At 49.3% G+C, this 26,974-nt stretch overlaps 1 protein-coding gene across 1 annotated transcript in view; it reads left to right on the forward strand.

Annotated features, from left to right (window-relative positions):
• The first annotated feature begins 474 nt into the window (after positions 1–474).
• Positions 475–26,974, forward strand: part of TCF7L1 (transcription factor 7 like 1) — a 156,067-nt gene continuing 129,567 nt past the window's right edge. Inside the window, exons 1-4 of the mRNA XM_077751898.1 lie at positions 475–623; positions 763–868; positions 953–1,016; positions 1,232–1,359. Of these exons, the coding sequence (XP_077608024.1) occupies positions 475–623; positions 763–868; positions 953–1,016; positions 1,232–1,359 (447 nt within the window). The remainder of the gene's footprint in view (positions 624–762; positions 869–952; positions 1,017–1,231; positions 1,360–26,974) is intronic.

Raw genomic sequence — 26,974 nt, forward strand, 5'->3', positions numbered from 1 at the left:
CTTCAGAGATCACCAGCACACAATTTTCCTTCGCAACCAACCAAATCCGAATTCTTTCTGAAACCAAGGCTGAGTTGTTGGTTCAAGGAAGGACCCGATCCGGAACTATGGGGCGAAGGTGATCTATGGGATTTTAGTGGCGGGTGACTTTAGGCACCTGAACAAGGTCAAAAGCGCGGGTTAGGGAGGGGGCGCGTTGGAACCCCACGCGAGGAGGAGCAGAAAGCCGCCCGGCGTATTCCAGGATGCCCTAAGTTTGCCAGATCCTCTGCCCTACGCATCTGGAGAGGAGGGCGAGCAGGCTGGCTGGGTCCAGTGCTCCGAGGAACTCCAGGCAGAGAAGTGTCCGCGGTCGGTCTGTGTCCGAAGCTTTCCCGCAGGGGGCAGTGCCGCCCGCCAGCGCGCCGATGCGGTGGGAGGGGGGATGTAGAAGCGGTGAGGAGTTCTGGGGGTTCTTTGGAAGAAAGTTAGGGGATGCTTGACGGGCGGGCGGTGGGCCGGAGGGTGGGGGAGGGCCGTCGGGGGTGCGTGGCGAGGCACAGGGAAGGGGGCCAGGGCGAGGCTGGGGGCGCGGGGGGCGCGCGCGACGGGGAGGCGCAGCCCCCGGAAGGTGTGAGTGAGCGGTGTGCGAGTGTGAATGCTAGTGAGTGTGTGCGCGCCGGAGCTCTCCGGGTTCCGCGAGGCGCGCGGGTGTCAGCTTGCAGCCGGGGCTCCTCCCTCCGGCCCCCCTGCCCAGCCCGGCGATCCCTCCTTCCTTCGCAGCTCGCCNCCGAGCAGCGACAGTGCCTCGGCGCAGCGGGACCTGGACGAGGTCAAGTCGTCCCTGGTCAACGAGTCGGAGAACCAGAGCAGCAGCTCGGACTCGGAGGTAAGGAGGCTCCCGGGGCCGACCCCGTGGGGACCCCGGCCCCGCGCCCGCTCACCAGCCCTCGCCTTTGTGTCTCCTCCGCAGGCGGAGAGGCGCCCGCAGCCCGCCCGGGACGCCTTCCAGAAGCCGCGGGACTATTTCGCCGAAGGTACGTGCGGGTCCGGGCAGCCCCCACTCCCGGGCCGCGCTGCGCCCAGCGCCTCCGCTCAGGCCGCCCACGGTTCCCCTCGCCCCGTGGCCGTGCCCCTGCTCTCCGCCCCCCGCGGCCACAGCCGTCCTGGAGCGCGGTCCCCGCCCCGGGTCCCCTGCCCCTGCGCTGTCCCGGCGGCCCGGGCCTCACCCCCGCCTCGGTCTCGCCCGCAGTGAGAAGGCCCCAGGACGGCGCGTTCTTTAAGGGCCCCCCGTACCCTGGGTACCCGTTCCTGATGATCCCGGACTTGAGCAGCCCGTACCTTTCCAACGGACCCCTGTCTCCGGGAGGAGCGCGCACGGTGAGTGCGGGTCGGGCTGTGCCCGGGCGGGTGGGGGCCGGGCCGGGGAGAGGCGCNGGGGACGGGGTGGGGGATGGGGCCGTCCCGGGAGGATCCTGGGCAGAACGAGTTTGCGGAGTTGAACTGTTCTGTGGCGGCCGAGCGCCGTGGCTGCGTTGGCCAGTACTTGCAGGGAAGTAAAGTTCCTTTAGATTTCCCCCTTCTGCAGGGGAGAGGCTTTGGGGTCGACTTCTGGGGGTCTTTCCTGGCCTCCAAAATTCTTTGCTGGCAGTAAAGGAATACTTGGATTTGTGCCGGCTTTTGGATTGGGGAGGGGGGCTCTCGCTTTCCTTCCTGGAAATCCGTCAGCTTTCCCTGGCAGTTGGGCAATGGGCTGGGGGAGCTGGCTTGGCGACGTTGCCCCCGACTCCAGTTTCACTGGGCTGCTGCTTGTTCGTTCCTAAGAAACCCAGTATTCGTGGCGGATTATTCACACACCCCCCTCTCCCGACCCCCAGCCGTCGAGCGGGGGCCTCAACTGTTCTGTGGAGCTTGGGATTTTAAACTCGCCTAGATGATTTCGAGGGTGACCCGAGGCATTCTTCAAGTTGAGGAACTTGGCTTTTTCCCCCTTTGTTGCCGGCTTTTCTCATTTAAAGCGAGCGCTGCGACACTTTAAACCTGTTAATGGGCGCGCATTGTGTGCTGCGCGCTGGCATTTAGAGCCGTGATTAAGCAAATTGACCGGGCCCCAGACGACGTGCAAATGAGGGCGGATTCCATCGCCCCCTCCCTGGCCCTAAACTCTCGCCCCCCGCGTCGCGAGGGGCGCAGCCCTGGACAGGCAAGGCCTTTGTGTCCCCCGGGCCGCCACCTCATCCCACCCCAGGGCCAGCTGCTCAGGTGCTAGGTCCGATGGCAGATCTTCGGTGAGCCCCTACCTACTGTGACTGTGCGTCAGGCTCTTGCGCACCGTCCCTTGGGCCCCGCGAGCACCGTAGCGGTTCTCTTTGCGTGCCAGTGCCCGCCAGTTCGTTCTTTTTTGGGGGGCGGGAGGTGTTGGCGCCTCGGGAGCAGGCCCGACAAATTCACTTTATGCTTAAGCTGTCCTTAAATAATGGTCATAATTAAAGGGCCCCCGGAAAAATGGCTCGGTGCTCAATGCGCGCTCCCTGCTGTCATGGTACAGGGTCGGAGGAGAGTGGAGGCGCTCTCCTGGCCGGAAAGGGCTGTGGGAGAGGAGGTGGGGGGCTCTGACCTGGGGAGAGGGGCGTGGGACCACACACCTTCATCTTTCTAGCCGCGAAGGCCCCGCTGCTTTGTCCCTTCTTTGGAGCACCCCGGGAAGTCCTGAATATAAGCTGGATATGGGCATCTCCCTGGTGCCTTTTCTCATTCATATTGAAAGTGGGTAAAGTAAAAGTTGAGCAAAACAAGTTGCGGCGACTTTGTTTAGGTTTTCACTGACTGTCTTCCTTGTGCACAGACGTAGCTCAGTTCTGAAAGGGGTTTGAAAGCTCAGGTTTGCTAGGGTTCCTGTAACAAAGTCCCATTTTTCCATTTACCAGTAGATGTCTGCAAAGAGGAGTCTGGGAGGCATTAATGGCTGTGAGTCAGCACTGATCCAGGTCCTGGTGCAGATAAAGTCACCAGAAATGTCCCAAATATGACCAGTTCTTTCCCTCAAGCAGGCTGTTCCTTCCACCTACCCATTTCTCTTTAGGGTGCTTTGATTATTCCTCTTTGACCACCGGGGACTCTGACAACTGCCTGTCTTCATCTATTGCTCCCCACCCCCACCCCAGGAGCCTCAGGGGGACTGGTTTTCTGTTTGTGCCCATTCCCGTCTGTCTTCCCACCGTCTTCCACTGCCCTTTCTTCCATCCTTCCTCCTTCCATCTTCCATGTTCTTTAGCCTCAGAACTTCCACAGGCTGATTCTTGCCGGTCCTGGGGAATCCTGATTACTAAATCCAGGCCTGCGTGGGAATTTTGGAGCCCTCCTTGGAGAAGCCAACCTTCTCTGCGTGTCTCTGACTGTCCCTGCTCATTGCTGCAGCTGTTCACTGCCCTGGCCCATGTCACCATCCTCCTTTTAAGCCTCCAGAGAGACACTCAAGTGCCTTATTGTCGACTTTTCCTAAAGAGCTTAGTGTATCCTGTCCCACTGTCATACATCATCTGGTCTCCCTGGTGAGCTTCCCGTACAGAAGTTAAGTTCAATTTCCCTGTAGTTTCTGCGCCGCTTCTGTGCGTATAATTGTGCTAGGCCTGCCCGGTCCAAAAGTTTATTGATATACGGAGAGAGTTTCCTGCAGTTAGATGAGCTCAATAGGACCTGCTCATTTTGACCCTATCCTTGAGCATCATGGGCTTTTCAGAAAGCAAGTGAGGAAACACTGGAGCAGTTGATTGTCTGGACTATAGGGTGGAGATGATGCTCTTCCTGTGGATGATTATATTAATGTAATTAATGTGATTTTCACAGTAGGCAAACTATAGGTGCAGACAAAGTGGTCCTCTTTTGGGGTCCAGGCGTGGTAAAGTGAATGTCCATGGATATGGGGTAGAAGGCGGGGGCAGGGAGCGAAAGCTGGGGAGGGGTGCCTGGAACATATGATCTGCTCTCCTTTGGCATCCTAGGTCTTTTTTTGGTTTTACTACTAGATTTCACAACCTTAGGCGTTGCTACTCTAAAGCCTCTAAGTAGTATAAAATTGGGTGACTTCAGTTCTCTGCTGTTCTCATACTTTCTGGAAATACCAAGCCACAAGCAAAAGTAGGGGTTGGCTGGAGTGTTTTCAGGGTGTTAATTGACCCTAGGAATAGCAAGCAGGAGGGCTGCCGCACCCTCATGCACCGGCCAGTCCCGCAGTTTGGCCGTCTCTTCCCCGTGGGTTACCTTTGCCCTCCACTTTGGTTTGGCTGGGAGGCTGGGAAGTGGCCTCTTCCTGAGGCTCTTTAGAGAAGAGGTCCCCTTAGCCTGGGGTGTGTGCCAAGCCTCCAAGCCATGATTCATTCTCATCTGGAGCCCTGGGGACCCTGTGGCCTATGAAGAGATGAATAACTGCCACAAACCGTCTTTGACTCCCTCCAATAGCCACCCTGAAATGACACATTCATTCATGAAAAGGCTTCACAAGTTTACTAAACCACCTTGGTGCTTTTGACTCGTTGTTTTTTTTTTTTTTTTGGTTAGGAAAATGTAAGCCAACACAGAGGAAAGTAGATGTCAAAAATAGTGTAAGACTGGGGCGCCTGGGTGGCTCAGTCGGTTAAGCATCTGACTTCAGCACAGGTCATCATCTCTCCGTTCGTGGGTTTGAGCCCTGCATCGGACTCTGTGCTGACAGCTCACATTCTGTGTCTCCCGCTCTCTCTGTCTCTCCCCCCCCCCTCTCTCTCAAAAATAAACATTAAAAAATTAGGAAAAAAATAGTGTAAGATTAATCAGAACCAAAAAGAAAATGTTGAATGTGATTCGGCAGCTTAGCTATGAAATGGTAGAGGGTAGTTTGACCACGGCATGTTTGCCAGTGGCTATTTGATGATGATTTTTTTTTATTTTTTTTTTAATGTTTTATTTATTTCTAGGAGAGAGAGAGAGAGACAGCATGAGCAGGGGAGGGTCAGAGAGAGAGGGAGTCACAGACTGAAACAGGCTCCAGGCTCCGAGCTGGCAGTCAGCACGGAGCCCGATGCGGGGCTCGAACCCACGAACCGCGAGATCATGACCTAAGCGAAAGTCGGACACTTAACCGACTAAGCCACCCAGGCGCCCCTGCCAGTGGCTATTTGGAAAAGAACACTTCTAGGTAGAGTTGTCGAGGGAGTCTATGGTTTGGGGTTCCAGTTCATGAATTTAAGAGCCACTGTCACACAGCTCAAGCATCACATTGCTGGCACCTTTCTCAGACCATCTAACACAGGCTTCTGTATGAAGTTGTTCTGTTCTCCACATGTGTGTTGTTTTTAAGTCTTTCCTCTCCCACTGCTTCCCATGGGAAGTGTTGCTAGTACCCTGGACGCTCCCGTTTTCCACCAGACACAAAGGAACCCTAGCAGAAGTCTTTGTGTACACAGAGAAGTTGTCTGACTTTAGGAGCTGTATGTAAAGGCTGATAAGTAAATCTTTTTCTTCTGGAAGATCAGTATAAACATGCTGCTTTGGGTAAAATTCTTTAAAGCCATTTCCTCTAAATATAACTTCTGTTCCATGTTTTTCTAAATATAACTCAGGGTTTAATGAGGGTTTTTTTTTTACATGGAATAAGCTTTTGCAAGGGCCCGGCCTGTGTTGCTGAAGTTTTGGCACTTGGATTGCTGGAGGGACAGATGATGACCAACTCGGTGGAGGGACTTGAACCCTGTCGGTCCTGTTTCTTTGAGTGGGTGGATCTGGCAGGGACTTGCTTTACTGTTGGAAAGTTGTAGGTGGGCCTCATTCTTCACTGATCTCACTTCTGGGCATTCTTGAGGAGAAAGCAGGCTGGTACATTAACAAAAACTCACCTTTAACCTAGAGTGTTCCTGCCTTTATAGTGATGTGCAAAGTTACAAAATAGTGACCTAAAAAATAACATAATGATTAACTCATTGGAAGATGCAGTAATCTAAATATATAATATGCAAATATCCTACTTATATTCCAATGTATTTGTTTTTTTAAAATGTTTTATTTATGTATTTGAGAGCGAGAAAGAGAGGGAGCACGTGTGCACATGCAAGTCAGGGAAGGGCAGAGAGAGAATCCTAAGGAGGCTCCATGGTGTCAGCCCAGAGCCCCACACGGGGCTTGAACCCACGAATCGTAAAATCATGACCTGAGCTGAAATGAAGAGTTGTATGCTTACCTGACTGAACCATCCAGGTGTCCAATATGTTCATTCCAATTTAGTCAACTTTACTTGCCAAACTGAGGAGATTTAGATCGTCATTCTTAATTCATAACTCTTCAATTTCATCTGATATTTACTGAGGACCTATCATGGCGATGGCTCAGGGATGTAGGAGGTATGATGAAGTAGATCCAGCTTTACCCTAAAGGGCTTAAAAATTGAAGTAGTGTTGGGGCGCCAGGGTGACTCAGTCGGTTGAGTGTCTGACTTCCTCTCTGGTCATGATCTCATAGTTCATGAGTTCGAGCCCTGCATCAGACTCTGTGCTGACAGCTCAGAACCTGGAGGCTGCTTTGGATTTTGTGTCTCCATCTCTGCCGCTCTCTCTGTCTCTGTGTCTCTCTCAAAAAGTAAATAAACATTAAAAGAATAAACTTGTTAAATAAAAGTTGCTTTGGGCTAACATGATCAAGGAACAAAGGGAGAAGAAATTGGTTTAAACTAGTCCCTGAGGTGTCTGGTTGGCTCAGTTGGTAAAGCATGTGACTCTTCATCTGGGGGTTGTGAGTTGGAGCCCCACCATTGGGTGTAGAGATTACTTAAGACTAAAATCTTAAAACGTTTTTTTCATGTTTATTTATTTTTGAGAGAATGAGAGAGAGAGAGAGACAGACAGAGTGTGAGCAGGGGAGGGTCCGAGAGGAAGAGAGGGAAACAGTATCCGAAGCAGGCTCCAGGCTCTGAGCTATTAGCACAGAGCCCGATGCGGGGCTCAAACTCATGAACTGCCAGATCATGACGAGCCGAAGTCAAAGGCTTAACCAACAGAGCCACCCAGGCGCCCCTAAAAATAAAATCTTAAAAAAAAGAAAAAACTAGTCCCTGAAACTTAGTCATTCTTTCATTCAATGTAATTCTTGTTAATTATTTAAAAAATGTCACCAGTACAGGAGTGAGAAGCGTTAACTTCCTTCACCCCAATCGTGAGGTAGAAGCCAGCACTGGGAGAGCAAAGGCTAAAAGTTCGGGGCTGTCTGGGGTAACACAGGTTACTCCATTTGGCTGTCTGATGAGGGGCCAGGGCGTGGGATGCCTTGAATGTCAGTGAAAGAATTTGGTCTTATTCAAGAAGCAGCTGAGAACCACAGAAAGTTACACTGGGGAGTTTTGAGGCCGGTACGTTTGCCTAGATCATAGTGATGGGAGGGAGAGGATCTGGAAGGAGCTACAAGGGTTAGGAGACTCACAGGAGTTGGGGGCGATGTGAAAAGCGCCCCAAAGAGTATCTGGATGGAGAGGAAGGGGAGAATGGGAGAGACCGGAACGGTTGCTTGAGTTTATGCGAGGAGGGGAAGCAACTGGAGGCAGAAAGGGGCTGATGTTGCACTTAATTCTTAATGTCTGAGCCTCGGCGCCCCCGAGGGAACGACTTCTTCCATGTGGGGCCCTGGCGCGCCATCTTCGCCTACCCTGTGCTGGACAGGTGCTCGTTGACTACTTTGGCAACAACAGAACTCACGGGCTGCGAGGGGCTTTCATTTGGAGGAACTGCTAAGTTTCATTGGAGGCACATGGGATGTGAGCGGGTGATGTGTGGATAATTGAAATTGTAGCATCAGGATGATGCAGGGAGCAAGAGAAGAAGGGACAGGCTACTCAGAGCAGAGAAAGAAGTCATTGAGGCAGGATGGAAAGGAGCCTTTTCGAAGGTAAGAGGAGCACCCAGGTCCTGTGACAGCATGGAGCCTGGTCCCCAGTGTCAGATGCCACAGAGAGAGGGGAAGGAAGATGGTGGGGTGAAGAGGAGCTTTGGGAATTTAGCAGTTAGGAAGCTATTGGTGCCCACTGAGACCAGTAGTTCAGGCAACGGGAGTGATAAAGATGGGGCAGCAGAGATAGTAGCTCAGCACCTCCCAGGTGGGTACCTGGGTGCTGTGCTGTGGACTGGTCCCAGGGAGGGGCCCATTGCTCACTCGGCCGGAACCCCGGACCAGACTCCCCTCTCTAGACCTGTGTTCCTTCCACATTTTCTGTCTACTATAACCTGGACAACCCATTTAAGACGTTTGGCTATGGCAAGAAGAGGGAAGGGAAGAGCCACAGGCCTTGGCGAGAGTGGATTTGGGATGCTGGAGTGGGAGCCTGGTTGCAGGGCAGGAGGCTAGGGTGGAAGATCAGTGGAGGAGAAGATGGGGGGAAGAGGAGATGAGAAGAGAACTTGGAAGAAGGCAGTCTTCTTTCATTGATGGAGGACACTGGCAGTAGAGGATCTCCCAGTTTTACAGACTCACCCAAGAGCTGAAGATGAGGGTGTATGTGTGGAGGTGGGGCTGGCAGAAATTGAGGGGCAGCGCCTTGGATGGCCAGATGGCTTTGTGGTCTCAAACCAGGGCAGGTTGGCTGAGGTGGTGGTCCTGGACACTTTGGTAGTTCAGGCCCTTCCTCTGCACTCCACTATAAGACCAAAAACGTTGGGAACCTTCTAGCTACATGTTAAATAGTGAAATGTTGTGCATTGATTGAAAGATAAGACCTACCTGCCAAGTGCGTCCTTTTATTAATGTCTGGGGCTGGCTGATTTTTTTTTTTTTTTTTGGCATTTATTTATTTCTGAGAGACAGAGTGAGACAGAGCATGAATGGGGGAGGGGCAAAGAGAAGGAGACACAGAATCCAAGGCAGGCTCCAGGCTCTGAGCAAACGTTCAGCACGGAGCCTGACATGGGGCTCGAACCCACGAACTGTAAGATCATGACCTGAGCCGAAGTAGGACACTTAACTGACTGAGCCACCCAGGCGCCCCTGGGGCTGGCTGATTTTGAAGGAGCAGATGTTGAGGTATGATAAATAATTGGGGCTGCAAAAGGACCAGCTGCCTATAAGCTTGTAGAAAACTGCTCCCAGTTGGCTAATCTGATCATGTATTTTAGGAGGAGGTTTTCATATGTCTCACATAGGTTTCACATATGTGTGTGTGTGTTTTTTAATGTCTACCTATTTTTGAGAGAGAGACAGAGACAGAGACACAGAGACAACACGAGCGAGAGAAGGCAGAGAGAGAGAGGGAGAGAGAGAATCCCAAGCAGGCGCTGCACTGTCAGTGCAGAGTCCGATGCGGGGCCTGATCTCACGAATCGTGAGATCATGACCTGAGCAAAAGTCAAGAGTCGGACACTTAACCGACTGAGCCACCTAGGTGCCCCATTATATATTCTTGTTTTGTTGTTTTCTCCCAAACTGGATTGGATTTTAAGGGACAATAATATAAATGCCATTTCCAAAACCTCAGCATTCGGGGAAGAAGAGAACACAAGGGAAATAAAGGGAACTCACCTTTTCCTCTCTACTGTATGTGCTGCTCAGTGAACAGCTCTGAGATCCTGTACAATTTCTTTTTTAGACTCAGAAGTGCTCTGAGATAGCTCAGTTGACAGGTACCTTTAAGGTTCTAAAATAAATTTTAGAATCTTCAATCTTTCCTTTTCACTATGTATGTAGCCTACAGATTTTCATGAGAAAACGAACAATTTATTTAGAAATGCATTTCAGAGTTTGAAAATAAAATAAAATCATAAAAATGTTTTCCTAAACACCCTTTTCAGGAGCTTTTGGGGAAGTGATAAGGGGTGCTAACTTTAGTTACCTGGAGTCCTCAGGACAGGAAATGAACTCACATTCATGTTTTCAAACTGTGTGAGAGCATTATAAAGTTTTTTTTTTTAATGTTTACTTATTTACTTTGAGAAAGAGAGAGAGTGTGTGTGAGCAGGGGAGAGGGGTAGAGGGAGAGAGAGAATCCCAAGCAGGCTCCACACTCAGCATAGAGCCTAGCGTGGGGTTTGATCTCATGACCCTGGGATCATGCTCTGAGACAAAATCAAGAGTCGGACGCTTAACTGACTGAGCCACCCAGATGCCCCAGTGCTATAGCATTTTAGAACTCTGTTTCATCCAAGAGGAACAAGGCCCCAGGTGTTCACCATAATTGTAGAAAGTAACATAAAATAAATATAAACAAAGAATTCCCCAAAGAAGAAACTATAGATGACTACCACATAGATGAAACTATGTTCAACCTTCCAGGTCGTCAAAAAATGCTAAAAAAGAAAAGAATCTTTTTTGTTTTGTTTGGGGGTTTTTTGCCCACCAAATTACCAGAGATTTTTGTCTTAATGAGACTTTTAAGTGTTAGCAAACGTATGATAAAGTGGGTGCCCTCATCTGCTCTTCCTGACGAGTATAAAGAGCTCCACCCCATTTGGAAAGCCCTTGGCAGTGGCTTCTCATAGCTTCTGACCTGCTAGGAAGTAGATACTTGTTCCCATTTTGCTGCTGTGCAGGCAGATTAGTAGAGGTCAAGTATCTTGCTCAAGGTCATGCTACTGATAATCGACCGGTGCAAAGATTTGAACTTGGCTGTGAGTTTAAAGTCTAGGTGCTCCCCATTCCACCCTTGTGACTTTACCCACAGGCCTGATGTAACTAACTCCTCCTGTTGGGAAGCCAGCTGACCTTTGTTTCGCAGTTCAGAAATCCTGGTGTGAGTTACCAGTTGGGGGGGAGGGTGGGCAGATTTGTTCCGACTTTATGAACCGGACCTGGGAGTGCGCCTTCCCAGATAGACTGTAGCGTGAGTTGAGTAGTTTGAGTTCTATCACGACTATGCTCCAGAAGACTTAAATAACCCTTAGTGGGAGGCCCCCAGAACTTCACCACCATTTATTACCCTCTTTTGGAGAAAAAAGTGGTTATCTACTGAAATTGGAACTGTTTTGAACTTGGGGACACTTGTTCCTTGTTGAAGTGGGTGAGGGTCGGAAGATTACACACGCGTGTCTGGTGTGGAAGAAGGCGAGGAATAAATGCTTGCTACCCTGCCGTTTGGATTACAACACAGCTGGTTAATCAACCGAGCTCTGGTGAACTGAGTGTGCAAATATTCCTTCCCTGTTATTTATTTTATAAAACACTGTATAAATTGGTTGCCTTTTTTTTAAAGCTCTCTAAGTTAAAAATCAGTCCCAGTCATTTATAACTATTACAGTAAATTGAATATTAAGGAAATAAATACTAAACATTTACACAGAGAATTATTTTAAGAATTTCAGAGAATGTATTAGTCTCCTCCCTACTCCCCTTTCTGGGTGTGTGTGTGTGTGCGTGCGTGCGTGTGTGTGTGTGTGTGTGTGTGTGTGTAAGATGGTTTGACATCAGGATTCAGGTAATTCAGTGCTTTTTCTTTCACTTTCCAAATTTTCCTTCAGGTGGTTTCTTTTTGGAAACAATAGCATGGTGGAAAGATTCATTAGAAGGGCTTCTGAGTGTGCTTGATAGAAGTTGGGGAAGCACTGAGGGTCCTAAATAAGCCCTTCTGGAGATCCTCAGTATTGGAAGACACTAAATCTTACTGAGATAAATGTCTTATACCTCATACAGTGAATGGGGTCATAATTTGTAGGAACATCTATAAAAATGTGTGGAAAACAAAAAGATATAAATATGAGAATAGTAACTGTGATTAAAAATGTTTTAAAACTAGATGGATCTAGGGGTACCCGGCTGGCTCAGTCGGTGGAGCATGTGACTCTTGGTCTCAGGGTTGTAAGTTTAAGCCGCATATTGGGTATAGAGCTTACTTTAAAAGAAAAAAATTGGATCTAACAATGAGGAAGAAAAAAGAAGTAGGAATCAATGGTAAGAAAAGCTGATTAGTTTACAAGTCCAGATTTGTTGGCAGTTGTGATTTCTGATGTTTGGGACCACATTTTTCTCCATAAATTGCAAAAAGGATAGATTGGGGTCACTGAGGTCAGATAGATTTATAACACATACCTGCTAGGGGTGGGGTGGGTGTTCCTCCCTGTGATTCCTCGGCAAGGACCCTCTGCCTGGGTACCCTGTAGCCCCCCTGAGCTGGAAGGGAGCATCCGGCGCAGCCCACCCCGCCTGTGAGGAGCACAGGTTCAGGAAGATCATGAACTTGCCCAGGATCAAACAGTTAGGAAGGCGGGAAGCAAAACTAGGGCTCACTCAGCTGCATCACTGGGCTTTACTCTCTCCACTGCTCCGGGGGGTCTACAGTGAGCCCCGCAGAAGGCAGTGCTACAGGGACAGTACACCTCAAAATACTTCATTATTAAACCATAGCACCTGACTCATGGTAAGTGACTCACAGACATTTGTTGAATGTTGACAACATGAATATTTAAACATCAGCGTTTAAAAAAAACCCAGCCTATAGACCATTGTTAGTGCATGGAACGCTTGCATGTCTTCTACTAGAAGCTCTCTTTTATCCCTGAGGAAGCTGCGATAGAGCATAAGTGAGGCGCCAGGGTCACCTGTCTGCAAAGTGTTGTTAGAGCCATCATTCCAGCCACAGTCCTAGAGTGTCCCTCTACCGAGAGTTAGCAGCCAAGTTAATGTGAAAACGCCATTCGGAATAATTCACAAAGAAGTGTGTACAAGTAAGAGATGAGCAAGGAGTAACGTCTCTGCATTTATTCCTTTCGGTGGCATTTCCAGCCCTTTCACGTAGGAGGCACTTTAATCCCTGCTTCAGCCTGGGGTGGTCAGAGCTTTAATGGCTGGTCTCTTTATAGTGTCAGAGATGGAGTTCATTGTTCTCCATCTTTCTTTGCTTTGCTCCGCTCTGCAGCTCCATTTAATCTGTTCCCTCCAATCCCCCTTGTGTTTTCCTTCTCACATCTTGAGGTGGTAAACTTGGTTTCTTAGATACCACGATATGGAAGATCGTCATGTGCATCTGTTGACTTGGTCTGTTGTCTACTTCCTACTCCTGACCACCCCCACTTTCGTGTACATGTATGCATTTTCTTTCTTTTTTTTAAGATTTTATTTTCAAGCAATCTCTATACCCAGCATGTGGCTCAAACCTACAACCCTGAGATCAAGAGTCACTCGCTCCACCAACTGAGCCAGTCAGGCGCCCCAGAATATTATTTTCTGTGTATATTGGATATACTCTTTGCTTATCTATTTGACTGCTTTCTAGGAGGAATCCACAGAGGAGAGGTAGAGTATTAGAGGAGGACTGTGACACAAAACCCTTTACACCGTAAGCTTTTGTGTTGTAAAATGCTTGTCAGGGAGAGAGCCGGGGCTGAGGCTTGGAGAAGGAAATGGATCATGGTATCAGGGGTGTTCCCAGACCCTCCTAAGGAGAGTTAATGCAGGGAGGGGCTGGGAAGGCAAGAGCACCCGGAGTTTGGGAGAGCCCCTTAAGAAGCAGTTGCTTTTGCTTGACATTGAACGAGGAGAGGGGGAACTTATGTGGAGAGCAGCCCGAGGCCTGAGGGATAGAGGAGCACACCCCACTGACGGGCCGCTCTTTTTCCCTCTGGGAGGGAGGGAGGCAATCGGCTGAAGGGTCTGGGACTTGAGTTCGGCCACAGTTGTCCTCGCCTTGAATCTGAGCCCAAGCCCCAGCCGTGCTCTGGCTCTGTGCCCCTGTGGCCCTAGGGCTCTTCGGCAAAATGGGGATAATGGTGTATTTGAAGGTTACTGAATTAACATTTCGGCTGAATAGACTGCATTTTAAAACTAGGGTTTGTAGGGGACTAAAACTAAATGCATCATAGAATCTCTGGGATATAAAAAGAAATGACTAATTTCATCAAAATAATTTATAGTATTATTACAACTTTATTAAGATGTTTAGCGGCCAAGACTTTTAACCAATATCTTACTAAGTGGATGTTTTCTTGCGCTATTTTAAAATACTTTTTTAAAGTTTACTTATTTATTTTGAGAGAGAGCGCGTGAGGGAGAGAGAATCCCAAACAGACTCTGTGCTGGGAGCACGATTATTTTTTAAAAGACTGTGAATTCATGGATTTCAACCTATTTCAATCCATTTATACATATTATTTTCATTGATACTCAAATTGTTCCATCGTTAGCTGGTGGGAGCCTCTTTGGACACAATCCTAGTGGTCTTTGCTGTTTCCCTGCTTACTGTTGGGGCAGGATGTTCCAGGTTCATCTTGTGCGCGTCCCATCCCAGACCAGCTATTTCTAGAAGGAGCTCTGATTCCTTTTAGTGAACTATGCTTTTTAGAGACCATAGCCTGAATGCTAAGGTGCATATAGCTTGTTTTTTCATTTCTTTTTTCTTTTAAGTTTATTTTGAAAGAGAGAGAAACATGATCAGGGGAGGGTCAGAGATGGAGAGAGGGAGGGAGGGAGAGAGAGAGAGAGAGAGAGAGAGAGAGAGAGAGAGAATCTCAAGCAGGCTCCATACTGTCACTGCAGAGCTTGACTTGGGGCTCCATCTCACGAACTGTGCATCATGACCGGAGTGGAGATCAGGAGTGGAATGCCATACCAGCTGTGCCACCCAGGTACCCCCTAAGGGTGCATATATAGTTTCTAAAGATTATTCTATTTAAACTTTTTTTTTTAAGGTAGGCTCAATGCTGATATCAAGAGTTGGATACTTAACCGACTGAGCCACCCAGGTCCCCCCCCTTTTTTTAAACTCTTTAAATTTTTTAAAAAATGGGGGCACCTGGGTGGCTCAGTCGTTTAAGCGTCCGACTTCGGCTCAGGTCATGATCTCATGGTTCATGGGTTTGAGCCCCGCATTGGGCTTTGTGCTGACAGCTAAAATGACAGCCAGCTCAGAGCCTGGAGCCTGTTTCGGATTCTGTGTCTCCCTCTCTCTCTGACCCTCCCCTGCTCACACTGTCTCTCTCTCTCTCTCAGAAAAAAAATTAAATTAAAAAAATGTTTATTTTTGAGAGAGAGAATACACATGTGTGTGTGTATATGAGTAGGGGAGGAGCACAGAGAGAGGGGGAACCCAGAATCCGAAGCAGGCTCCAGGCTCTGAGCTGTCAGCACAGAGCCTGATGTAGGGCTCCAACCCATGAGCATGAGATCATGAACTGACCCAAAGTTGGATGCTTAACCGACTGAGCCACCAAGGCGCCCCTAAACTCTTTTTTAAAAGGTTATTCTATTTAATGTTATAAGCACACCAAACAATTCCATAGAGTTTAGAAGTAGTAGAATGCTTATTGTAATTTAAAACATTTATACACACTTGTTTGAAAAGTATATACTGTTCTCTTTTCATAAAAATTTTTGAAGTTTATTTATTTTGAGAGAAAGAGAAAGAGAGATAGAGAGCAGAGGAGGGGCAGAGAGGGAATGAGAGAAAGAGTCCAAATCGCGGCTTGAACCCACGAAGTGTGAGATCATGACCTGAGCTGAAATCAAGAGTCAGATGCTTAACCGACTGAGCTGCCCAGGCGCCCCTACTGTTCTTTTTGAATGTAATTTTAATGTTAGTAATGCAGTTAATTAATCCTATTTAATAATTGTAGTTGTACATTGTAATTGTTTGCCATGAAAGATTAATATGTTTCTTGCTTCTGTTATATTCTTCCAATAAAAAATAACAGTTCTGCCAACTGATAACATTTCGAGAGATAAAGCCCATAAGGAGATTTCCACTAAACTTTGCAGAATGGTTACCTGTTTTTGAAAGGGCATGTTCAGATAATGACGATGAATCCAAACATGCTTCATTTTTTAATTTCTCACATTTTTACATTGCTTAAATATGTTGGTCACCCCTGTGACCACATGATCATTGATTAGGCAGAAGTTCACGCCCTCTGAAGATTTCAGCTGAAGCTAAATAACAGATTTCCATTGAATGCTGAGGCTGAGGCCATATTTTCTTTTAATGGTTTATTATTTATTTTTAGGAGAGAGACAGAGTGTGAGCAGGGGAGGGGCAGACAGAGGGAGACACAGAATCTGAAGCAGACTAAGGCTCTGAGCTGTCAGCACACAGCCCGACGCAGGGCTCGAACTCACAAGCTGTGAGATCATGACCTGAGTCAAAGTCGGACGCTCAACTGACTAAGCCACCCAGGAACCCCAAGGCCATATTTTGATATATTCCTAGGACCTACCTCATAGTTGCAAAGATTAAATAAGGTTCTATACGAGCAGGGAGAACAAGGTCTGGTACAGTAAGGGCTTTGTTAAGGTAAACTCATTATTAGCATTACCAGTTCTGGGATTTCAGGACCTCCATAGCCCCTGTTAAAAAAAATTTTTTTTTTTTTCTAAGATGACTTCATGCCTATCGTGGATCCCAGTGCAGGGCCTGAACTTACAACCCTGAGATCAAGACCTCAGATGGGGCGCCTGGGTGGCTTAGTCGGTTAAGCGTCCGACTTTCACTTAGGTCATGATCTAGCGGTTCGTGGGTTCGAGCCCCGCGTCAGGCTCTGTGCTGACTGCCAGCTCAGAGCCTGGAGCCTGTTTCAGTCTGTGACTCCCTCTCTCTCTGACCCTCCCCTGCTTACGCTCTCTCTCTCTCTCTCCTAGAAATAAATAAAAAACATTAAAAAAAAAAAAAAAAAGACCTCAGCTGAGATCCAGAGTCGGACGCTTAACCCACTGAGCCACTCACGTGCCCAGTAGCCCCTGTAAAATTTGGTCTTTATACCACACCATTCTTTGGGCACTTACTGATACTCAGTTTTGGATTGCTGCCCTTCTAGAATCCATATTCATATGGACCCTGGCTATCATCTGTCCCTTTCGATCATTGTCACCCCTAGCACAGTGCCTTGTATACAAAATCTGCACATGTGTGAGTATTTGTTGTTTATTTACATTTCCTTCTTTATGCATCACATATAATAAAGTAAACAGCAAATCTGTCTTCCTCCCAGACATTTTAGGCTAACAAGGGCAATCTTTGTTCCCATCTGGCATCTTTGAGGGTTTAATCTTTGATAAGTTGCTCATCGGTGGTTGATCATTTGTATTTTACATTTTTGAAGGTTTTCTCAATTCATCCCCGTATCGAGGCCGTACATACATCTTTTAAAAAAGAAAGCAGATGTCTGTGCTGTAGGTAGACCTTTGAATCTGGCCTGCTGGTTTGTAGCTGTGGATTTTCCTTCATCTGTGATACTGGGAGTGTGTCAGCAGTTGTGGAAGCCATATGTTTTTATAGGTCTGTGCCAAGGAAAATACTTTAGAATTACATAGCAACTCCAAGGTATTTTGGCCGTTCTGAGAGGACACATAGTTTTCCAGTTATATGAACAAGAGCTTTTGTTTTATACGGAAGGTTCTTGTAGGCTATGAGAACAATAGTGCCTCTATCAGCATTTCCCAGAGTAACATCCTTGGGATGTTAATAGGTAGGACGTGCTCAGCTGTATTTCTGCAGGACTTCTGAGGCCTCTAACAGGCCAGTGTATACCATGAATCTCGTATAAGGGAGTGTATTATGCAGGATTCCGCTGGCCTTATGTTTAGAATACTCCCTCTCCCCGCCCCGCCAGCGTAAGTCTCCCCTCCTGCTCTGCCTCCCAGACTCAGATGTGGTTCCTTGCTGTGTATTCTCAGCTCCCTGTGTGTGCACTCCCTTTACGGTTAGTAAATAGGTGGCCTAGCAGTCATCTGATACTTGTCTCTGGATCCTAAACTTAGGGAAGAAGTCAGGGAGTGGCTCTGTCTTGTTCTTTATTTTAGTTATAGCACCAAACATCTAGAAAACCCTCAATAAGTATTTGTTGGGTGGGGGTATCCAGGTGGCTCAGTCGGTTAAGTGTCCAACTCTTGATTTTGGTTCACGTCATAATCTCATGGTTCCTAAGATCCAGCCCTGCGTTGGGCTCTGCACTGGGGAGCCTGCTTTGGATTCTCTCTCTCTCTCTCTCTCTCTCTCTCTCTCCCTCTCTCCCCCTCCCTCTCTCCCTCCCTCCCTCTCTCTCCCTCTCCTTCCTGTCTCCCTCTTCCTCCTCCTCCACTCCCTCCCCCCTCTCCTCCTCTGCTTCTCTCTCTCCCTCTCCCTCTTTCCCCGTCCCTCCCAGTCTCATGCTCTCTCTCTTTCTCTCTCCCTCTCTTTCTCTCTCTCTCAAAATAAATAAATAAACTTAAAAAAATAAGTATTTGTTGGATGAATGAAGGAACCACAGAATCCTTCATTTCCAAGTGGCACCTTCTGGGACTGGTGTTCCACAGAACCCACTTTGGGTACCACGGATGGGTCTCTGCTATCATTATATTCTCGGTACTTCATTTTTGGCGTGAATAACTAGAGATCTGCAGTTCTTCATAATTCAACTTATTTTACTCCACGCATCCAGCTAGCAGGGATTTAAAGTTACAAGGCTCCATCCCCGAAATAGTTGTCTCTGGGGCGCACAAGGGAGGCCGCCAGGAGCGGAGCCTTCCTGTCCTGATCTGCTACCCGGGGCGCATTCCCCACGGCCTGGATTCCCCACGGCCCGGCTGCCGCCTATTCTAACAGAGCTTTCTAACAGTGCCCATTGCACAAGTAGGGGCTGGTGTTCCAGATTGTTAGGGGAGGGCGAAATCAGATGCCCCTTTGTACGCTAAGTAAGGCAGGCAGAACACAGTCCAGCTTGGTTTTCAGGTTCAAGTTTGGCTTAAATGTGGTCCTTAGTGAATATTATGATCGTGAGTAAATTAAAAACAAATGTTAAATAGGTCATACTAAGGTAGAAAGGGAGTTCAGAATTCTTGCTTTTAAACACTTGGGGTAAACAGACCTCTCTTGAAGGTAGATGCTCACCTCCCCTCCTCCGCTTACCTGTGCTCCACCTTCAGGCTTACTGTACTAAGTACTACTAAGTACTTCATTTGTACTTAGACTAGCAAGTGGGTAGGCAGTCAGGGAGACACATGGTCGCAGGTCTGTGTACGCAAGCCTTGCCTACCGTGCCACTAGCTCTTCTGAACTGGGACAATAGAAGTTTTGTCAAACCCGCTAACACATCAGGTCAAAGGGAAGCGTGCACGGGGCGAGCTGCCCTCTCCCTGAAGAATGGTCCTCAGCCTTCTGCTGCCCCAGGGCAGCTTCCTCTTCCTCAAGCATGCTCAAGGTGAGTGTGCAGGGAGTGAGCAGACAGAAGCCCTGTGCTCTGCTCCCCCAGGCCAGGCTCCTGAGCACACTTTCTCCTGGACCTGGGAAGCTCGGCCTGGCAGGGTTATTATGCCCTAAATAGGACTCCATACATGCAAGTCAAATTACGTCTGCAGGCAGTCGTCGTGGGCGCAGTAGCTGTTTCACAGATGGAAAGACTCCGAAGTCCCGTGTGTGTCTCGGTCCCTGCAGAGTTTCTGTGAGCACATTGCAAGGGCCCTGTGCCTGCAGATGTGGCTCCTCTGTTCTCACCCTGCTTAGCAATTCACTACCAGTGTAGGTGTCATAGGATTCCATGTGTGTGCAAGTATGCACGTGTGCATGCGTGTGTTTGTACACGGCTAGTTCTCGACTGAGGCAATTTTGACAAGGTCTGGAGGCATTTCTGGTTGTTCTAACTCAGAGGGGATACTCTTACCGTCTAGTGGGTAGAGGCCAGGGATGCGCTTAACATCATTTAAAAAATTTTTTTTAATGTTTTATTTTATTTTTGAGACAGACAGAGACAGAGAGACAGAGCATGAGCAGGAGAGAGGCAGAGAGAGAGACACGCACAGAATCTGAAGCAGGCTTCAGGCTCCGAGCTATCAGCACAGAGCCCGACGTGGGGCTCAAACTCACGAACTGTGAGATCATGACCTGAGCTGAAGTTGGACACTTAGCCTGTTGAGCCACCCAGGCGCCCCCAAATGTACTGATGGATGGTTCCTCACAACAAAAAATTACATTGCTCCAATGTCCACTGTGCTGTGCTTGAGAAGCTCTGGGGTATAGATATGTATTATGCACATATAGGAAAGAAACCATGTGAGTGTGTGGTGTGTGTGTTAAGAATGGACCTTAGGGGCACCTGAGTGGCTCTGTAGGTTGAGCGTCTGACTTCAGCTCCGGTCATGATCTTGCAGTTCGTGAGTTTGAGCCCCCGTCAGCCTCCATGCTGACAGCTCAGAGCCTGGAGCCTGCTTCGGATTCTGTGTCTCCCTCTCTGTGCCCCTTCCCACTCATATTCTCTTTCTCTCTCTCTCTGTCTCTCTCAAAAATAAATAAACATTTAAGAATGGACCTTAGAGATGCTAGTTGGATTTTAGTTGCAGTTGAAGAAACTGAACCCAGAGGGGTGAAGAGACTTGCTAGTTTAATGGAGCTGGTGAGAAGCACAGGGGGACTGGTCCTTGAGCCTCTCTTCCCTCCAAATAGTGCTTCTTGCGGTGGTGACAATTTTATTCTCGGAGTGTTCTCTGTGTCCCTGAGAAGTATTGCATACAGTCCCTCCTTAATCCTTGGAATGACCCTGTGGGGACTGTGCTTATGCCTGCTTTATTCTAGAGGAAACCAGACTTGTCTGAGGCCACCAAACAATCCAGGGGCAGGGACTGGCACAGAACCCAGGTTCCCCCGGCTCCCGTGAAGCGGCACTGCCTCCCACTGGGCCACGCTTGATGGCTTGTGTGAGCTTGAGGGACGTGGCACGTACAGTGAAGACGCTGAACTGGGTGACCTGCGGAGTTCCTCTCAGGGGCTGCATTCGAAGCCTGCAGTTTGGAAATGGTCACCGGTGCCAGAGCTTTGTCTGCAAGAAGCCCTGCGCCGCGGGTCCCTCGGCACTGCGGAGGCGGCCCCTGGGTGGAGAGCCTCCCACCTGCACCTGACCGGCCCGGCCCAGGCGAGCTGGGTGAGGCAGGGTGGGCGAGACCCTGACTGGCTTTCCGGCCTTCCCCTCCTCGCTTCCTCCTTCCCTGCTCAGGGGAGGTCCTGGGGTTAGTAGGAGGTGAGGGGCAATTAGTGGTAACTACTCATCATTTGTGTAGACAAGGAGCACAGCTTTAGAGCTGCCTCCTGTGACCGAGAGAGGCTGGGGAACTTGTCAGAATGTTGCCTGGAAGACCACGAGGAAAGCAAGCGTGCTGTGGGAAGGAAGGTGAGGAGCTCTCTCCTAGGGAGGTCAGCTTTAGGTGCCTCCAGGGATAAGCGAGGAGCCAGCCGCACAGCTCAGTGTGCACCGGCAGTGTGGGCCGAAGATGTGGACAGCGGCTGCGAGACTGGCGGGAAGTGGGGTCCGGTCCGTGACAGCGACTCAGAGCCCTCCCTCAGCCTCGTCCCTGCAGCCGCACTGAGGAACTGAGCAGTGGACAGACTTCATTTTTCTCCTTTATCCTTCCGGCAGTGGGTGCCTTAAACATAAGCCACCCGCTCCCCTCCAGGACCCCTCTATGCTTTTGGGTTTGGTGTCCAGGAGACTGTCTAGATGATTCCGTGTGAAGGTGAAACATGTCCAGAGTGCCAAGATCCAGACTTCCCATGGGCTGTTTTAGCACTTTACAGGTGTGTTGTGAGGCGGTATGAACCTGCTTAAAAATATTTTTTGACCAGGGGCACCAGGGTGGCTCAGTCGGCTCAGGTCACCATCTTGTTGCTCATGAGTTCGAGCCCTGCATCAGGCTCCACACTGACAGCGCTGAGCCTGCTTGGGATTCTCCCTCTCTCCTCCTCTCTCTCTACCCCTCTCCCATTTGTTCTCTCTCTCTCTCTCTCAAAAATAAATAAACTTTAAAAAAATTCTGACCAAACTTTTTACTGAGAGAGGTTAGGGGGCAGAGAGAAAAACCTGCATTGCAAAGCCCTAAGAAAAATCCCAGTGTTTTGAGTTGCCAAAATAACTATTGTTTCAACCAGAATAGTTCTGGGGGATGATAGTTTATCTCATTTTGGGAAAAAAAAAATCTGGGGTTTTCTATCATCGATGTATCTTTCGTCTGTGTGTCCTGCTTTAATAAAATGTTATTAGGCCTCTCTGTAAGTGGGGAGTGGAGCAGAATAACAAGCTGATTTATCCCTCAGCCAGTCCCGCGGTGAGGCCTGGTTCTTTGGAGATGGTCCAAAACCAAATAGCCTCAGCTCACCTGCTGGAGGGCCTCCTGGCCCCGAGATCGGCTGGAGCCCCCAGCACGCCTTTCTGTCTGTGAGAAGGTTGTTCTCCATCCCAACAAAGATCTCTGTTATTGAAGAACCGCGCGTTTAAATCTGACTGCATTTCCATCTCTGGTACAGACTGTCTTCCCTCAGGCGAGTTTCTGTCCCGGAGCTGGCTGTGAGGATGTGGAAGCACAATCGGGCTTTGTGGTGCAGGAGGGCTTTGCCGAGCCCTGGAAGGTGGGGTTCAGCCTTGTATAAATAAATAACAGCAAGCCAGCTTCAGGAAAAAGGGGATTCCTGGAATGAGAGAGACTGGCGCTCGAGACAGGAAACTCTTCCTGGGGTTTCTACAGCCTCTGCAGCTCCTTGTGGCCTGTCGTCCTTTCTCAGGGCTTTACAGGAGGTCCTGGGGCCTGGTGTGCACCTCCTGGAGCTGCCCCGACTCCCTGAGTGTGCTTGGGCCAATCTCTGACCTTCGGGAACCCAGCTTGGGCCCCTTTTGTGGTCCAGAGAGATGCACTTTGCCCCTTGTATGGCCCACCTGCAGCCTCGTAAGAGTTAGCTCTGGGACCAGTTAGGCAGATGCCTGCCCCATTTTGGCTTTTCTTCACTCCTTACGTTTTGGTCACTGATGTCCTCTCCAGAAGGAGCCCTGGAGACCAGGGCATAGCTGGCTGCTTGCATGTTGGAAGAAGATGTGTTGGAGTACGAAGGCAGACAGGCTCGGGCATCCCTTCTGTTTTCCATGCCATTGCCGGCCCTCTGGCTGGTTTTGGGGGTAAGGGTAAGCCTTTGGACCTCAGAGATGGGAGGAGAAGCCCAGAAGAAACGAAAGGTCATATTTAGGCCTTCTCGGCCCAAGGCCCAGGAGAATGCTTAAGGAGAAGTGGGACAACTGGTTTCCCCCCTCAGAGCACGTCTGGCCCCAGCCCGGGTGTCCTGCTGGCCGAGCTGTCCCCGCAGCCTCCTCCTGCCATGCCGGGCCAGTTTCCTTCTGTCCCTCGCCAGGTCCTTCTTGGCTCAGTTTCTCCCAGAGTGTCTCTCTTGCTCCCTGGTTGGCTCAGCTCACTCCTCTTCCCACGGCGGTCCCTTGGTTCTCGGGTTGCAGAGCCCACCTGCCCAAAGAGCTTTCTTGAGCAAGCGCATGGGCCCCGGCCGAGCCCTGCGACACCGTCACACGAGAGAGGAGGGGCGTCAGCTGCATGTCCTGTCTTCTGCCAAATCTTGCCTCCTTCTGCCTAAAGACTTGGCTTGGTTTACTTTTCAAATAAAAAGAATTTAATAAACAGGAAGATGCACCTTTTGGTATATAGTTTTATGGATTTTAATGTATAGATTCCTGTGGCCACTTCCGCAGTTCCAAATCCTCAAAAACTCTCCGTGCTACCCCTCTGCGAGTGCCCTCCCATCCCCCTGCCCTGGCAACCACTCCTCTGTCACCAGCACTCTTCCTAGGGATTTGTTGGCCAAGTTACAGACATCTTCCCAGAGACTTCACTGGTCCATACTGGTATAAGAGAGAAACACGAAAGTCAAGTCCACTCTCTGGAAAGCAGCCCAGCCATCCTTTGTCCTCTCTATCCTGGCCACACTGAGCTCTCACTGAAGGTGCTCCTTCAGTATGGACGAGACAGTGTTAACCCAGCTTTCTTCCTCCCCACCTGCCGCGGCCATGTCTACAGCATGACATTTTTTATCCGTTCCATCCCCGTTTTCCTGCTTATAATAAAAGCACTTCTCTTAGCCCAGTGCTTCAAAACTATGTGTGATAAGAAGACAAGGATGAATTCTAAGGGTAAAGGAATGCTGTCAATAACAACAGCCCTAAGCTAGAGATTGCTCAAGGAAGAAAGAGGAGTTGAAAAAAGTACACAGGAAACTCTTGGCAGTGGTTTTGAGCCCATGTTTTAGTTTTGAAGTTTTGGTACATCTTTAAAAAAAATAAGTTAAAAGGCTTGATTTTGTTCCTGAAGATCATTTACAAGTATCTGCGAGAACCCGTAATTCATTCCTGTCGAGTTGGTGTAGGACCAGGGTGGTCGTCGAGGTCCGTCTGGGCTCCCCTTGCCCATATGGAAGAGTTAGGACCAGATGTATGTTCCATCAGCCCATAAACGTGAATCCCCCTGCTGGGCGTGTTGTGCCCATGTGTTGCTGCCCGTGTCCTTTTTTTTTTTTTAATGTTTTTAATTTATTTCTAGGAGAGAGAGACAGCGTGAGCAGGGGAGGGTCAGAGAGAGAGGGAGTCACAGACTGAAACAGGCTCCAGGCTCTGAGCTGGCAGTCAGCACAGAGCCCGACGCGGGGCTCCAACCCACGAACCGCGAGATCATGACCTAAGTGAAAGTCGGACGCTTAACCGACTAAGCCACCCAGGCGCCCCGCCCGTGTCCTTCTAGCAAAGGATTTACCACCCACCTTGCTCTCAGAAAGAATCTGCTTCCCCAGCCTGCTCAAGTCCGTTCCCCCATTTCCCGTGTAGTGAAGGGTTGACTCCAGAATGTCCAGGGTAAGTTGCAGGTACCAATATCCTGGTAAAATTTCAGATTCTCAGGCAGTTTGGAGGCTTGAAAGAACTCAGGGTACATTTTAGGCTACATAAAGTCTTTAAAATGGATTCACTCGAAGTGATTGGCCCTCATGGGAGGGGAACAGAAGTTGATGTGTATGTAGTTTTCCTGCAGGTGGCGAGAGGCTGAGGGGAGGTGCTCCTGAGTGGGTGGGGCCGGTCCCCTGAGCTCCAAGCCCTCCCCTGGGCCCTTCCTGCCTCCTGGTAGCAGGTGGTTCCCTTCAGAAGATGACCATCTGGGGTGGTGGTCTCCAGTCTGGGGTGAACACATGAAGCACACGGGACATAGAGATGTCCCCATTTGTACTCTTGTACATGTTCAGTCCATGTGAAAGGGTGAGAACGATTTTCCACACTGTGGGCCGAGCATTCGTGGTGATTAAATTGTTATGGGGCCTGCACTCTGGGTTGGCTCCTTGGCCAGATTGCTATCAAGGCCTTGGCCTGAGAGTAGGAGCCAAAGCTGAAAGGGGGCTGGGCCTGGCTGTGTCCTTATAGGAACTCAAGCTCCTGGTGGCCAGCCTGAACCTGGGCTGGGAGTCAGGTGAGCAGTCCCACGTGGGAGACAGAGGCTGAGGGTCCCACTAGGCAGGCCCGGCGGGGCAAGCCGGGGGGGGGNGTGGAAATTGAAGCTGTGAGGTACCCCAAAAGTTGAGAAATAGCGGCCCATCTGAATTCCCTGGAGCTCCCCTCCCCACCTTTTTCTGAAAGCGCACATGCCCCACCCCCATGTCCAGAATCTCTAGGACTTGGGAGCCCCGGAACTTGTATTTGTTAGAAGCTCCCCTTTCAAAGTTTGTGCATAGCCTGGGTTGAGACGCCTCACCGTGGGCAGTGGGTCTGCAGGCTGCGGCGTGGCTACAGGCGGAAGCCAGCCCCAGTGGGGAGGTCAGAGAGCAACAAAGTCAGACAGACCTCAGCTGGGTTACCTCTTGTTAATACCAGATTCCCAAACCAGTGCTTCTCATGTTTTCTTGGTCTCTGCAGATGTAGTGTCTCCTGTATTTCTAGCTGAACAAAATCATTTCAGTCCGTGGAGCGAGCCTTCCCATGCTCTTTTGTTCTCACGGAAGACATTCTGGCTTCTCCTCTGAGATGATCTCTGCTGGCCCTTTCTGTTGCTGCGGGGGTGGCTTGAGTCCCTGCACTTGTTTACCTCCGTTGTGGTACTCCTCACTTTAATAGCTGTCAACTTGGTTCTGGATCGTTTTTTGAGTTCCTGGCACGTAGGAGCTTCCTAACCAAATCTTATTAAATTTGATGTTTTAATGAAAGGCCTTTTTTTAAACTCCCTGCCCTCTTTGCCACCATCCCCCCTGCTCATCAGAAGTACTGCTCCACTCATATCCAAAAAAGGCCGCCATAGACTGGACCTGTAAGAAATCAGACCCGAGGCCAGCCTCAGCACGCTCCTGAGAAACACTAAGATAAACACAAGATTCACTCTCGCCGAATTCTGAGAAGGAAAGGCCCTCAAAGGTCATAGGGTCCAGTGGCTCTCAACCCTGGCTACACATTAGAATCATCTGGGGAGCTTTTAGAAAATGTTCATGCCCAACCCCCACTCCCTGAGATTTTGATTCAGTTGGTCTGGGGTGGGGCTCAAGCTTGCGTGGAATTTTCTTAAAGCTCCCCAGGGGCTTCTAATGCGCGGCCAAGTTTGTAAACCACTGCCCTAGGCCTCACAGAACAGTTGAATGAAAGGATTAAAAAGATCTCTGCCTGCTTAGGTGACGGCCCCCCAGTAAGACCAGGACTGGGGGCAGGTTGCCAGGAGCGCACCCCTGAATTCCCTAGGCCCTGTCTAACCCCCAGTCTTAGCCTCCATGAGACTTGGCCTTGGATCATCCCTCTTTCCATAAGGAGATGTAGTGTGATGGGCTCAGAATTAAAATCTCCTTTTCCCAGGCCATATATTTGATACGTATGTTGTATGAATTTGCTAGGGCTGCTGTGTCAGCTGCCACAAACTGGGTGGCTTAGCACAACAGACATGTCTTCTCTCACAGCTCTGGAGACTGAGAGTCTGAAATCAAGGTGTCTGTCAGCAGGGTCAGTTCCCTCAGAGGGCTGTGAAGGAAGGCTCTGCTCTAGTCTGTCTCCTTGGCTTTCAGATGACTGTCTTCTCTCTGTGTCTCTTCACATTGTCCTTCCTCTGGGTGTGTCTGTCCCGATTTCTCCATTTGCTAAGGACAATAGTCATTTTGAGTTAGGGCCCACCATGACTTCATTTTCACTTGGATCCTTCAGTGAAGGCCCTATCTCTAAGGTTACATTCTGAGGTACAGAGGGTGAGGGCTTTGACTATCTTTTTGGAGACCTCTACAATTCGACCTATAACTAATGTCATCAAAGCTTTCTCCTTTTTAAGA

Source organism: Crocuta crocuta, unplaced genomic scaffold, assembly GCF_008692635.1.
Source record: "Crocuta crocuta isolate KB4526 unplaced genomic scaffold, BGI_CrCroc_1.0 scaffold430, whole genome shotgun sequence".
Lineage (NCBI taxonomy): Eukaryota > Metazoa > Chordata > Mammalia > Carnivora > Hyaenidae > Crocuta > Crocuta crocuta.